At 44.8% G+C, this 11,488-nt stretch overlaps 2 protein-coding genes across 6 annotated transcripts; one reads left to right on the top strand and one right to left on the bottom strand.

The window, feature by feature from the left end:
* Positions 1-2,162: 2,162 nt before the first annotated feature.
* med4 (mediator complex subunit 4) lies at positions 2,163-5,193 on the bottom strand. The gene is made up of 7 exons (XM_041056790.1): positions 5,108-5,193; positions 4,922-4,988; positions 4,634-4,804; positions 3,983-4,040; positions 3,790-3,876; positions 3,576-3,707; positions 2,163-3,481 (listed from the first exon to the last, which is right to left on the bottom strand). The coding sequence occupies exons 1-7, from the start codon at positions 5,179-5,181 to the stop codon at positions 3,309-3,311; spliced, it is 762 nt and encodes a 253-aa protein (XP_040912724.1). The 5' UTR covers positions 5,182-5,193; the 3' UTR covers positions 2,163-3,308.
* Positions 5,194-5,342: 149 nt separating this feature from the next.
* Positions 5,343-11,117, top strand: LOC121194124. 5 transcript variants are annotated; one of them, XM_041056765.1, is made up of 8 exons: positions 5,355-5,474; positions 6,187-6,286; positions 6,507-6,701; positions 7,126-7,288; positions 7,965-8,429; positions 8,816-8,883; positions 9,245-9,318; positions 9,558-11,117. In XM_041056765.1, the coding sequence occupies exons 3-8, from the start codon at positions 6,507-6,509 to the stop codon at positions 9,607-9,609; spliced, it is 1,017 nt and encodes a 338-aa protein (XP_040912699.1). In that variant the 5' UTR covers positions 5,355-5,474; positions 6,187-6,286; the 3' UTR covers positions 9,610-11,117. The 5 variants fall into 5 exon arrangements, with proteins under 5 accessions (XP_040912695.1, XP_040912700.1, XP_040912699.1 ...); XM_041056763.1 differs by having other exon boundaries at positions 5,356-5,474; positions 6,187-6,297; XM_041056761.1 differs by lacking the exon at positions 6,187-6,286 and having other exon boundaries at positions 5,343-5,474; positions 9,558-11,116.
* Positions 11,118-11,488: the final 371 nt, after the last annotated feature.

Raw genomic sequence — 11,488 nt, 5'->3', positions numbered from 1 at the left:
GCTCAGGGGCACCAAGGCCATGGTCGCAGAGGCGGCAGGGCGTCTCCTTCACCACCACCCATAGGAGGAATCTCCCGCCAGTCCAAAGCCGTGCGCTTAACTTGCTGCGCCACTGCTGCCACTTGTACTTTACTTTAGAATTTACATTTTATGCTAATTTCTACTCCACCACAGTTCTGAGGGAAACACAGTACTTACTTACCTACAAGGTTTCTTTCAAATTACTACTTAAGAAATATAATTTTAAAATGCAAAACCACGTGTTGATTCTCATCCCAGCTGCTTCACACTTGGATGCAAACCGCCCCAGTACATGCTGAAGGTCCTGGTTTGATGGAGCCAACAGGACAACATCATCTGCAAAAGGCAGAGATGAAATCCTGTGATCCCCAAATTGGACTCCCTCTGGCCCCTGACTGTGCCTAAAAATCCTGTCCATAAAAATTATGAACAGAACCGGTGACAAAGGGCAGCCCTGCTGGGGTCCAACATGAACTGGGAACAGGTCTGACTTACTGCCAGCAATGCGAACCAAGCTCCTGAGAGACCAGACAGCCCTTAGCAGAGGGCCCGGACTCCATACTCCCAGAGCAACCCCCACAGGACACCACGAGGGACACGGTCAAATGCCTTCTTCAGATCCACAAAACACATGTGGACTGGTTGGGCGAACTCCCATGAACCCTCAAGCACCCTAAGAAGAGTATAGAGTTGGTTCAGTGTTCCACGACCAGGATGAAAACCGCATTGTTCCTCTTGGATCCGAGGTTCGACTACTGGCCGAATCCTCCTCTTCAGCCCTCTGGCATAGACTTTCCCAGGGAGGCTGAGGAGTGTGATCCCCCTATAGTTGGAGCACACCCTCCGGTCCCCCTTCTTAAAAAGAGGAACCACCACCCCTGTCTGCCACTCCAGAGATACTGTCCCAGACAACCACACAATGTTACAGAGGCGTGTCAACCAAGACAACCCTGCAACATCCAGAGACTTGAGGTACTCAGGGCGGATCTCATCCACCCCCGGTGCCTTGCCACCAAGGAGCTTTTCAACCACCTCAGTGACTTCAGCTAGGGTGATGGATGAGTCCACCCCTGAGTCCCCGGCCTCTGTTTCCTCAACGGAGAGCGTGTCAGCGGGATTGAGGAGATCCTCAAAGTATTCTTTCCACCATCCAATAATGTCCCCAGTCAAGGTCAACAGCTCTCCACCCCCACTATAAACAGTATTGGTAGAGCACTGCTTCCCTCTCCTGAGGCGCCAAACGGTTTTCCAGAACCTCTTTGAGGCCGACCGATAGTCAGCACTCTTGACCTGCCGGGACCTGTCAGCTGCCTCAGGAGTCCCACAAGCCAACCAGGCCTGATAGGACTCCTTCTTCAGCTTGATGGCATCCCTTACTTCCGGCGTCCACCACCGGGTTCGGGGATTACCGCCACGACAGGCGCCGGAGACCTTGCGACCACAGCTCCAAACGGCTGCATCAACAATGGAGGATTAGGACGACCACAAAGTTGTTTCATCAGATCTCCGAGGCCCCTGCCTTCGACCACTACCTGATTCGCAATGTACCGGCCCCTTACTGTTCCTCCTGCAGGTGGTGGGTCCATGGGAGGACGGCCCCACGTTGTTCCTTCGGGCTCTGCCTGGCTGGGCCCCATAGGGAGAGGTCCGGCCACCAGGCGCTCACATGCGTGTCCCAACCCCAGGCCTGGCTCCAGGGTGAGGCTCCGGCTGCGCTTTTTGGGCCTTTCTCTGGTATTTATTTATTTATTTGTGTAAAATATCCTGTAATGTGACCTTTTTTTTAACCTTAAAAAGTTACTGAAATGAAACCATGTGAGATGTTTAAGGGGGAAATATCCCTTTTGTAAAACCATCAATAACTCATATAGTGGTTTAATCCTTAAAAATTGAATTGTATGTTATAGCAATATCAAAGTTAAAATTTTTAATCTAGTAACTAGTGTTTAAAGCTGTCAGATAAATGTTGTGTAATCATCCTTCATGCTTCTGATTGTGTGACCTGTAATTTTTTATAAACAGTCTGAGTTTGTATTTTCAGAGCTAACAGAGACTCGGTGAAGCAGAAAACCCAGAGAGCACCAGACTGATGATAACCAGACAAACACACACACACACAGTTTCTATTCAAAAATGTCTTTATTTACAGGAGTGTGTATGTACAAGATTATTTACACAGAGGTAAATTAACAGCATCTGTCCATGTTGTTATTACACAACAATAAGAACATTGAAACTGCGATCAACAAAAATGAGCCCTGACGTCACACACATGCACGGAGAGCTGAGAGGTAAGGTTGGGTTTGGTTTCTCTTTTCGATCCAGTCTGTGGTTTTTAAAGTGTATTAGATTAATCCTATGATAGTATCACAGATGAACACATTCATCAGTGAGTTTTAGAGGTCGAGGTTTGAGAAGTGGAAACAGTTCATCAGAAGCTATTTTAACATTTTTCAACATTCACTGGTTCCACAGGATAATAAACCGAATGTCTCTGACTATTTGATGACATTAACTCACTCTGCGGGAAACAGTGGCGGCCATTTTTTTCCAGAATAATTGACTAGACAAGAAAATCACTGACAGATAAATCCATACTCTAAATAATCATTAGCTGCAGGCCTAACTGTTTCACACTGTTTTTAGTCTTTATGCTAAGCAAACTGGCTGCGGCTTCATATTTACTGACAGTGGTTTCAGTCTTCTAACTCTCAGAAACAACATGTGGAACTATTCCTTTAAACAATTATAACCCTGACACCCTCCCTCACACCTTCCTCATACATCATCACCAACCCAGAACATCACAGAGGGAACAGGCAGCTTTATGAACAACCACTCACTTACAGAGCTGACGATGATAACGCCCTTCAGGCCCCAAGCCTCACAATACAGTCTGTTTTTCTACAAAGTGATGAAACAATAATCCAGAGTTTAACAGGATCCACAGAAAGTGACTCAAGAGATCGATGCTGTTATTTAAAGTCCAGACAAAAGCTGTTAAACCACAATTTGTCCTTCTTTGAAATGAAGGAAAGAGTCCGTGTGGGGAAACTAACTGCTGTTCTTCCAAACTGACCCATTCAACAAAATTAAAATAAAGGATGAAACTTCTCTGACAAAGTGTAGCGACAGACGACGTATTGATTATGGATGACATGTACTGCAAGTCACACACAAACCTCTGGTCCTCCTGAGTCTTAAATCAGGAAAATTTTAAATGACCAGAGGTGAAGATGTTCAATCAGATCTTGCTCAGTGGTGACCTCTCACACATTCTCTGTTTTTTAGTCAGAATCACTGCTGCTGCTGGAGGAATCGGTCGACATGGCCTCCACGTCGTCCTCGTTCTCCTTGTTGTGACCCGGAGGTTCCAGGCCAAAGTCGTTCCCGTGGTGAGGAGGTAGCATCCCCACTGAGACGTCCGAGGACTGCCAGGGGTAGTGAGGCGTCAGGACATCTGGGACAGAGGACAGGTGGTCATTTCATCATCTGTGGTGAAGAACCTGATGTAAAATTCATATGTGGGCCTTTAAACCTTCAGATGGATTTACCTGGTAACCTTCCAGCAGCCAGAGCGTCACCTGGCAGATGTCCGTTCACACCATTGGTCGGCAGGTTGGCCATGTGACCCAGCATCCCGCTGCGCATTTCCAGGTCAGTAGGGTAAGGTCGGCGTGGATCACCTGAGACAAACGTTTGTGTTGACAGTTAGTGACGTAAGACATGACCTCTACTGGAAACCAGCAGTGGCTGTGTGGGTCGTACCTGGCACCCAGTTGAGAGGAGCACACACAGCGTTACTGGCACTGATTCTGTGAGCATATTTGATGATTTCTTCTGATGAGATGCTTCCTGCAGAGAACAACAACCTCAGTTAGCGGACAAAGCATCACACACAAGACCAGAGTCAACAGCCTCAGTATTCAGCCGACAGCGTGACACAGGTGCGTAAGCTCACCTTTCCTGGCTTTATCAATGGATTTGAGTTTCTCTTTTGCCTGGTAAACAGCAGTGGCCTGAAAAAGAGAGAGAAGAGGAAACAGTTTATATCAGCAGAACCTGCAATGATCTGTGTGAAACACACTGAGCTTCCACTGGGAGTCGTTTCTAACACAGACCATCTGAAGTGGAGTATGTGAGGCTCTGCTGTGCAGCTACCTGTCAGTGGTGGTGTGTGAAGTGTGTTTCTTTTTGAGCTTTAATCATGGCGTGATGAATAAAAGGACGACAGAATCGACTGCTGTTCAGGTTTGAACTGACGTTACCACATGAGGAAGGTTTGCAAGCTTTGCTGCTTGTGCTGCAGTGTGGGAACGCAGACTTTGTCTTTCTGTGTCCTCTGTGAAAACGTAATGTCTCCTTTTCTGATGACGGAAAAGGTTTGTTGTGTTTCTCGTCTTCTGCAAATATTACGTTAAATATTATTTTTATATAATGAACGTTGTTTTGTTGTTTATCCAGCTTTAAAAATCGGAATCATTTCCAAATAAGAAGTGGAGGCCGTTTTCTCACATCTCACAAACTGACTCACTGATTCTTCAGTAACATGTAATGTAAGAGACATGGATCAGGAGACAGTGGGCCCTCGGGCACAGACAGCACCACCCACCAGGATGTGTTCGGCCTCCTTCAGCTGCTTCTGGAGCTGCTGGATGTCGCTGTCTCTCTTCTCCACCTCCTTCTCCAGCAGCTGCATCTCCTGGTGCACCTTCCCCTGCTGCTGAGCCACCTCCATCAGCTCCTGGAACTCCCTGTCCCTCTGCACCAGCAGCTCCAGGATCTGAGGACAAAGACCACAAAGGGCGCCCCCATTACTAACCCAAGCACAGCACGTTACATTACCACGGTCTCACTGTGGCTTTGTTCCCATACTTCCCCCGAGTCCTTGCTGTGTTACCTGAGAGTCTTCCCCCGGCTGGGGCAGTTTCTGGCTCCTGGACAGAGCCAACATCTCTATCAGCTCCCTGAAAGAGTGAAAACACGCAGGTCAGAGTTCAGATCAGAGCCGGTGTTAGAGCAGAAGCTCACGGGAAATAACACGGCAAACACCGGCCAGGAAACGGCCACACGAGCTTAACTTTACCGGGATAAAACCTCCAAATCATCCAACACAGACAGCAGCCGCTCTTTCGTCGACTTCTCCGCCATCGTCGCCATGTTTGTATCCGGTTCTGCTCAAGACCGGAAGTGACGGTCACTAGGGAAACCTCGGGTGCATGGCGCCACCTGTCGTATCGGAGTGTGTAGAGTCGATGCTTTAAAACAAACAAAAAAACTAGTACGACTGTTAACCTGTTAGAGAGAAATCAGGTGTTTTCTACCAAGCCGCTGTTTCCCGTCCAGTCCAGTAGGTGGCGGTAATGCAGCTGGTTTGGCAAACGCCATTAAAAATCGAAAAGAAGAAGAAGACTGGAGCACTTTGTGTTGTGGACGTCTGATCGATATCAAAGGTAAATGTCAGTAAACATTAATAAAACGCTTTGAAGAACATTAGAATTCGCAGTCAGGATCTTTCATTGTCTGGTTTAGATGCGTTTTCCTGTTGTTTATGGAGGGAGCATCCTTGTTTAGTGAAGAGCTGCTAACTTAGCCAACAGTTAGCTGTGGGAAAGTTACAGCTGAACACGATCAGAGATGACCGCTGTGCTTTTATCAGGGTGCCTTCACACGGCGGCTGGTCCGAGCACAGAGAAGGAGTCAGAGAGATAACGGTGTGTAACGTTAGCTGCGTCCAGACCTCCACTTACACCACTGATCCCTTCAGCTGTTCACCTGTGCTATTCACTCAACACAAAATGAAAAGGGCAGATTTTTATATGAGCTCAGGTCAAAGGTGACATGCATTCTTTATGCTTGATTGATTGATTGATTGGTCGGGGTGATGAAAAGTTTCAGTTCATCTGCAGAGCAGTCAGTGTATCAGCTCTCCACTGACATGGCCGTGCTGTGTCCCCTGTGTCCTCTCTGCAGTTAACAACATGGCACACCCATAATGAAGCTGAAGTAACTCTGTATAACTCTGTATATCTCTGTATAACTCTGTATATCTCTGTATAACTCTGTATATCTCTGTATAACTCTGTATATCTCTGTATAATTCTGTATATCTCTGTATAACTCTGTATAACTCTGTATAACTCTGTATAACTCTGTGCGGTTCAGCAGCACTATGAACCACATCCTCCAGAATGATCACGAAGCTGAATCAGCACCTCTTTAACACAGTGTCAGTACAGACACAACATTAGAACCTTCATCAAAGGTTAAAGTCAAGTATGTAAATAAAATGTTTGCATTGTCAATATATGACAGAATCAGCTGGCGTGCCTGTTTGTATGATGAATACCACCTCACATATATGTTATTCCCAGCAGGTACATGTTGGTTATATCATGAAAACCAACAGTAATTCCCACACTGTTTGTTCTCTTCCAGATCCCTGGACGCAATGTTCTGATCATTGTTTGTGTTTCCTTTTCCAGATGCCTACTCAGAAAGAATGCCAGGACTGTAAGAAGAAAATCGGAGTTGCCAGTAAGACGTGTGGGCACTGTGGGGCCAAACAGCCGTACAAGCAAAAACTGGAGAAAATAAAGAAAAAGCTTGCCCACGGCTGGAAGGAGAGGCAGAAAAAGAACAGCAGTGTCAACAAAGTTTATGATGCAACAGATCTGCTGGTAGGTTGTTGTATTTTCAGTTGGTTGTCAGAAAATTGGAGGTAATCCACAAACGTGTTTCTGTATTGGTCTCCTTATCACATCATTTACAGGCACATAAAAATAAAGATCAGTAATAATTCTGTGTGTGAAAAGTCACACATATACAATGATCATGCAAACACAGGAATCGGAACAGTCGTATCCACAGACTGGAAACCACTGTAATCAACCACAGACACACTGTGGATGAGCCACAGACTGTGGATGAGCCACAGACTGGTGACAAACTAAAGGAAAAACCAACATACTCAGAAGCTGTTTGTCTCGTGTCTCTCACTGAATTCCAATATTCAGGTTTGGGTTTTGCAGAAGTTTTCTTGACATGACCTCTGAACTCATGTGTCATGTTTTCATTATGATCATGTGTAAAATTTTGTTCCAGCTCCACAAGTGGGAACTTCTGGAGCGACATCCAATGCTGCTTCTTGCCAGGAGAACTGCCAATGGTTTTTTAGCTGAGTGCTTCTGTCCGTGGCAAATGAATGCAGAAGATGCTAAAGATGCCCTGGTCACAATAAAGAGGATTTATGAACGTCTTCTCAACGGTAACGGACACATTCTGCATTTTCACAGCAGAGTTCCTTTAATGACTCAATAACAGCTGATTGCAGGATCCTGCACTGATCTGATCTGAACTGATCTGAACTGAACTGGTAATCAGCTTTACAGTAACACGCTCCATGTGGTGACATGAAACTATTACTTACAATATTATCAGTATATCACAAGAAATAAAATGAGGAATACCTTTGCAGAGGACCTAAAGAAGAAAGGGTATAAGGAATAAGATTAAAGAGTGAAAAGGTGGAGCAGACAGCTGAAGCTGTGGACGGTGCAAAAGAGAAGCACATGTATGTTTAACAGAAATATGAAAGTTCAGCAGTGCAGCGTACGCACACCTGCTCACACAGAGCTGCTGTGGGAGTAAACCACACCATGCTGAGTGAAGTTCAGCAGCAAAGCACAGTTTGTTTTCTCTCTCAGTGACTTCAAAGACTTTTTGCTGACGTTTGAATAGTTTGACTCAGGGTGAAAATGCAAACCTCAGCTTTTTCACCCTGATGGATAAAGTGTAAGTTGAAGGCTTCATTGAAAATCTCCTGTGAGTCTGAAGCTTCCTGTCGGAGCAGTGACTGTGTGTCACTTCACATCATTAGATTCTCTGACGTCTGTGTGCTTTGCAATGTCAGTGTCCACATCACAGTCTCTTCTTCTTCAAAGTGTCCATGCCATCTAGAGCAGCCGCTGGGACGGGGGAGAGTCCAGCAGCAGACAGTGAGGAGCCTTCGGCCGCAGAGACAGAGTCTCCACCACCAGACCACCACATCGTCCCTGCTCACACCGCAGCTGACTCAGGATCAGAGTCCACGTCCACACCTCTGCTCAGCCCAGAGTTTGACACTGAATTGACTTTTGTTCTCACTCCTGGATCCTCGTCCCTGGCTCCTCCTGCGCCTTCCTCCTCCTCCCAGATCCCTCCTGTTTCTCCCCCCTCCTCCCTGACATGTCCTGTGTCCTCACCCTTGCGTACCCCTGTAGTGTCCTCCTGTCTGCCTTCTTCTGTGTCACCAACTCTTTCAGCCTCTTCCAAACTCTCCTCTCCTGTGTCCACACAGCTGGACACCCCAGACTCAGTGTCCTCCTCATGGAAAAGAACACAAGCAAGAAGGAAGCTGGACCCCAGCGGTACGTGTGGTTTGATCAGATTATCACATCAAAACTGTGTTCGACGTTTTAGTGAAACAGTTTGATCCCGGTCTTCTCCCCGGTGAAAGACCAGGACCTGTCTCACTGCTGGAAAAGTTCAGTTTGAGCAAGAATTCTAGAAAAGTACAAATGCATCATGTTGTTCCTAAACATGAGAACAGAAATGAAATAATAAGCATCAGGACAGGTCCACCGTTTTTTCAGGTCAAAACATTTAATACTCACATGTCCATCTTTACAGGTAATCTGTAGTGGTTCATAGTGTTCATACTGGCCATGAAATGTCCCTCAGTGATGTGAAAATTCCAGTTTGATTTTTTATTGTTTCTTTAACCGTGAGCTTCACGTCTTTCCGTTCGTTTCAGAATGCCCCATTCATCAAGGCTCCACCAGCTTCCCCTACCAGAAGATACTGGGGGAGAGAATCAGGGAGGTTTGTAATGATTTCAGTTTACAGAACATACTGAATATTTGGTTTGTATTATTTATGTTACGCAGTATTCATGTCAAGCTTCACGTTACAATTCTCAACCTTTTGTTTTTGTTGTTATGTAGTAAGAAAAGTCTTAATTCTTAAATTCAGAAGTTCAGAGTGTGAAACTTTATTTTTGACCAATAGTAAACAATATTAATTTGCCAAAATTACAAAGTCAGGATCCACAGTTTCTACATCCATGTCAGAACTGTGTTAACATATAAAGTTAGTCCTGCTCAAACTATTCCTGTTTGTTTTCACCTGGATTTCACGTGTCAGTGTGTTTGTATCAGACCTGTTTCTTCCTGTCTGCTCTCAGGGCCGTGCTGAGGTGTTGGTACAGTGGCATCCCTGCTCTGGATGGTGTGTATGTTATCTGAAGCTGACTTTACTGTAGGTGACTGACCTGAACATGCTGAACTAACAGCAGAGACGTCTGACTGTAGTTTCCTTTTACACAAATCCCAGCAAATTAACCTGCAAACAACTATTATCATTATTATTCCAGTTTATTCTGAGGAAGGCCCGTATACAGGCACACCTGTGTGTTTAATATAAAACAATCACAGAACAGTATCAAGGTGGCGCTGTGTGTCAGGAAATAACTTTGTGTGTTCCTTTGTGTTTTGCAGTGGAGAAAAGTGGAAAAACACCTGGGAGCCAAAAGAAAATATTCTAAGTTAATATCAACCTGTAAATATTTGTGTCATGTTGTTGTTGTTGTTGCTCAGATGATAAGCAGTGAAGCTGATGGATGGATGATGGATGTCGTGTTATGTTATATTGCTTCTCCTCCTGCCACAGTATTTAACTCTGTTTAGTTTGAATTAAACAAGTTTATCAAGCAAAATAATAAGAAAAGCTTTTAAACTGCTTGTATTCTGACAAACTGCTCGTCTCAGATTCACTTCCACACAGATGCAGCATCAGAAGCCACAGTTTTATCTGTCACACATTCTTCAAAACACCAAATCATTTTCAGCACAGCTGCTTCCTGTTGACTCGTGTCAACCAGCAGCTTGTTACTCAGTAAACTAACTCACACACAGTCAGTGACTGACAACCATTTGTAACTAAAGCTTTAACAATGAACTAACTATAATATGCCACACATAATGTCTAATGTTTGTGCAGCATCTACAAAATACACGCTACATTAATAATACATTGCTATGATGCACATTTAAACATATATACATAACAGAAATTAAGGAATACTCAGATATGACTGATCATAATATAATAATATAAAAGCACAAAAATAAAAATGCAGTAGTACTATAGTATTGTTACAGAGTGATAGGAATAATATCAGGCAATGTCTAAAACTGTCTCTTCCATTACTACTCTCAGAGTAATAATAATGGTCGTGTATAACAGGTACGAGGTGCAGATGTAGTGTTGCCAGATACTGGTCCACTGGTCAGTTGTTGTAATACAACAGACAGAGGTGAAACAGCTGAGTCACACTGTCTTCAGCAGTTCCACAGAAATCAAAATGCTGAGTATGAAGGTGTGAGTCACATCAGACTGAGCCTGAGGGTTAAAGAGGAGCCTTTGAGTCAGAGGTTGTTTTACACGCGTTCACATTATTTCATAGTTTTGGTCTCAAACAGCCTCCACACTGTTCAGGTGGTGTTTCCATTCATGTCACTTTCTGCTTTACTCCACCGCATTTCAGAGCTTTCTGTGCTTTCACTGTGCGTCAGGGGTACATCCACTCCAGTACTGCACCTGAGCACCTGAGTACAATTTGAGTGACGTTTCTCTGCTGTGACCTCAGGTGTCCCACTGGGTCTCAGATGTCTTTATCACTTTTCCTGCAGCTGGTAAAGACAAAGCTAATTGAACTACTGTTTCAATTACACTGTGCGTGTGTGTGTGCGTGTGCGTGTGCGTATGGACATGATCATGACATTGTGGCTTCACTCTGTCGCTCAGACCGGGGGATAGCAGCCTGTATCTGGCAACCATCCCCAGCTGACGGTTGAGTTGTGTTGACGTTCTCCTCATAGACTGTATAAGACAGGTTCTCCTGTATAAACTGTGCACACAGACACACCAAGGTAGACCCAGGTAACCTGGTCTGTACCGGACACCGAGTGTGTTCAACTTCAAAATAAGAGTATGGTGTCCAAATGAGACGATTCAAAGGCGCCTCTGATCAAAGAGCCTTCCTCTTGGATCAGAGGTGAAACATCTTCGAGATCAAACCAAGTCCAGTTACTTGTGTATTTTTTTGTCAGTTTTTAAGTTGTGTGTGTGTGTGTGTGTGTGTGTGTGTGTGTGTGTGTGTGTGTGTGTGTGTGTGTGTGTGTGTGTGTGTGTGTGCGTACTCATAGCCTGAGTTAGTTGTTATTCAGAATGTGAACTGTGCAGACTCCTCAGGTAATATTACAAATAAACTAAAGCTGAAGTTTGAAGAATTGTCTTTATTCTCAGGTGTTTTACTTTTATCTTACACTTAGGTCCAAAATGTCCTCTTAGTAATAATGAAAATAAAAATGTCATCCACCGCCGCTCACGGTGGAAACGTTGCCAGGTTTGACCGTTTTGGTTTTAT

Source organism: Toxotes jaculatrix, chromosome 15, assembly GCF_017976425.1.
Source record: "Toxotes jaculatrix isolate fToxJac2 chromosome 15, fToxJac2.pri, whole genome shotgun sequence".
In the NCBI taxonomy this organism is placed as follows: Eukaryota; Metazoa; Chordata; class Actinopteri; family Toxotidae; genus Toxotes; species Toxotes jaculatrix.
This window is presented reverse-complemented; position numbering and strand designations above follow the sequence as displayed.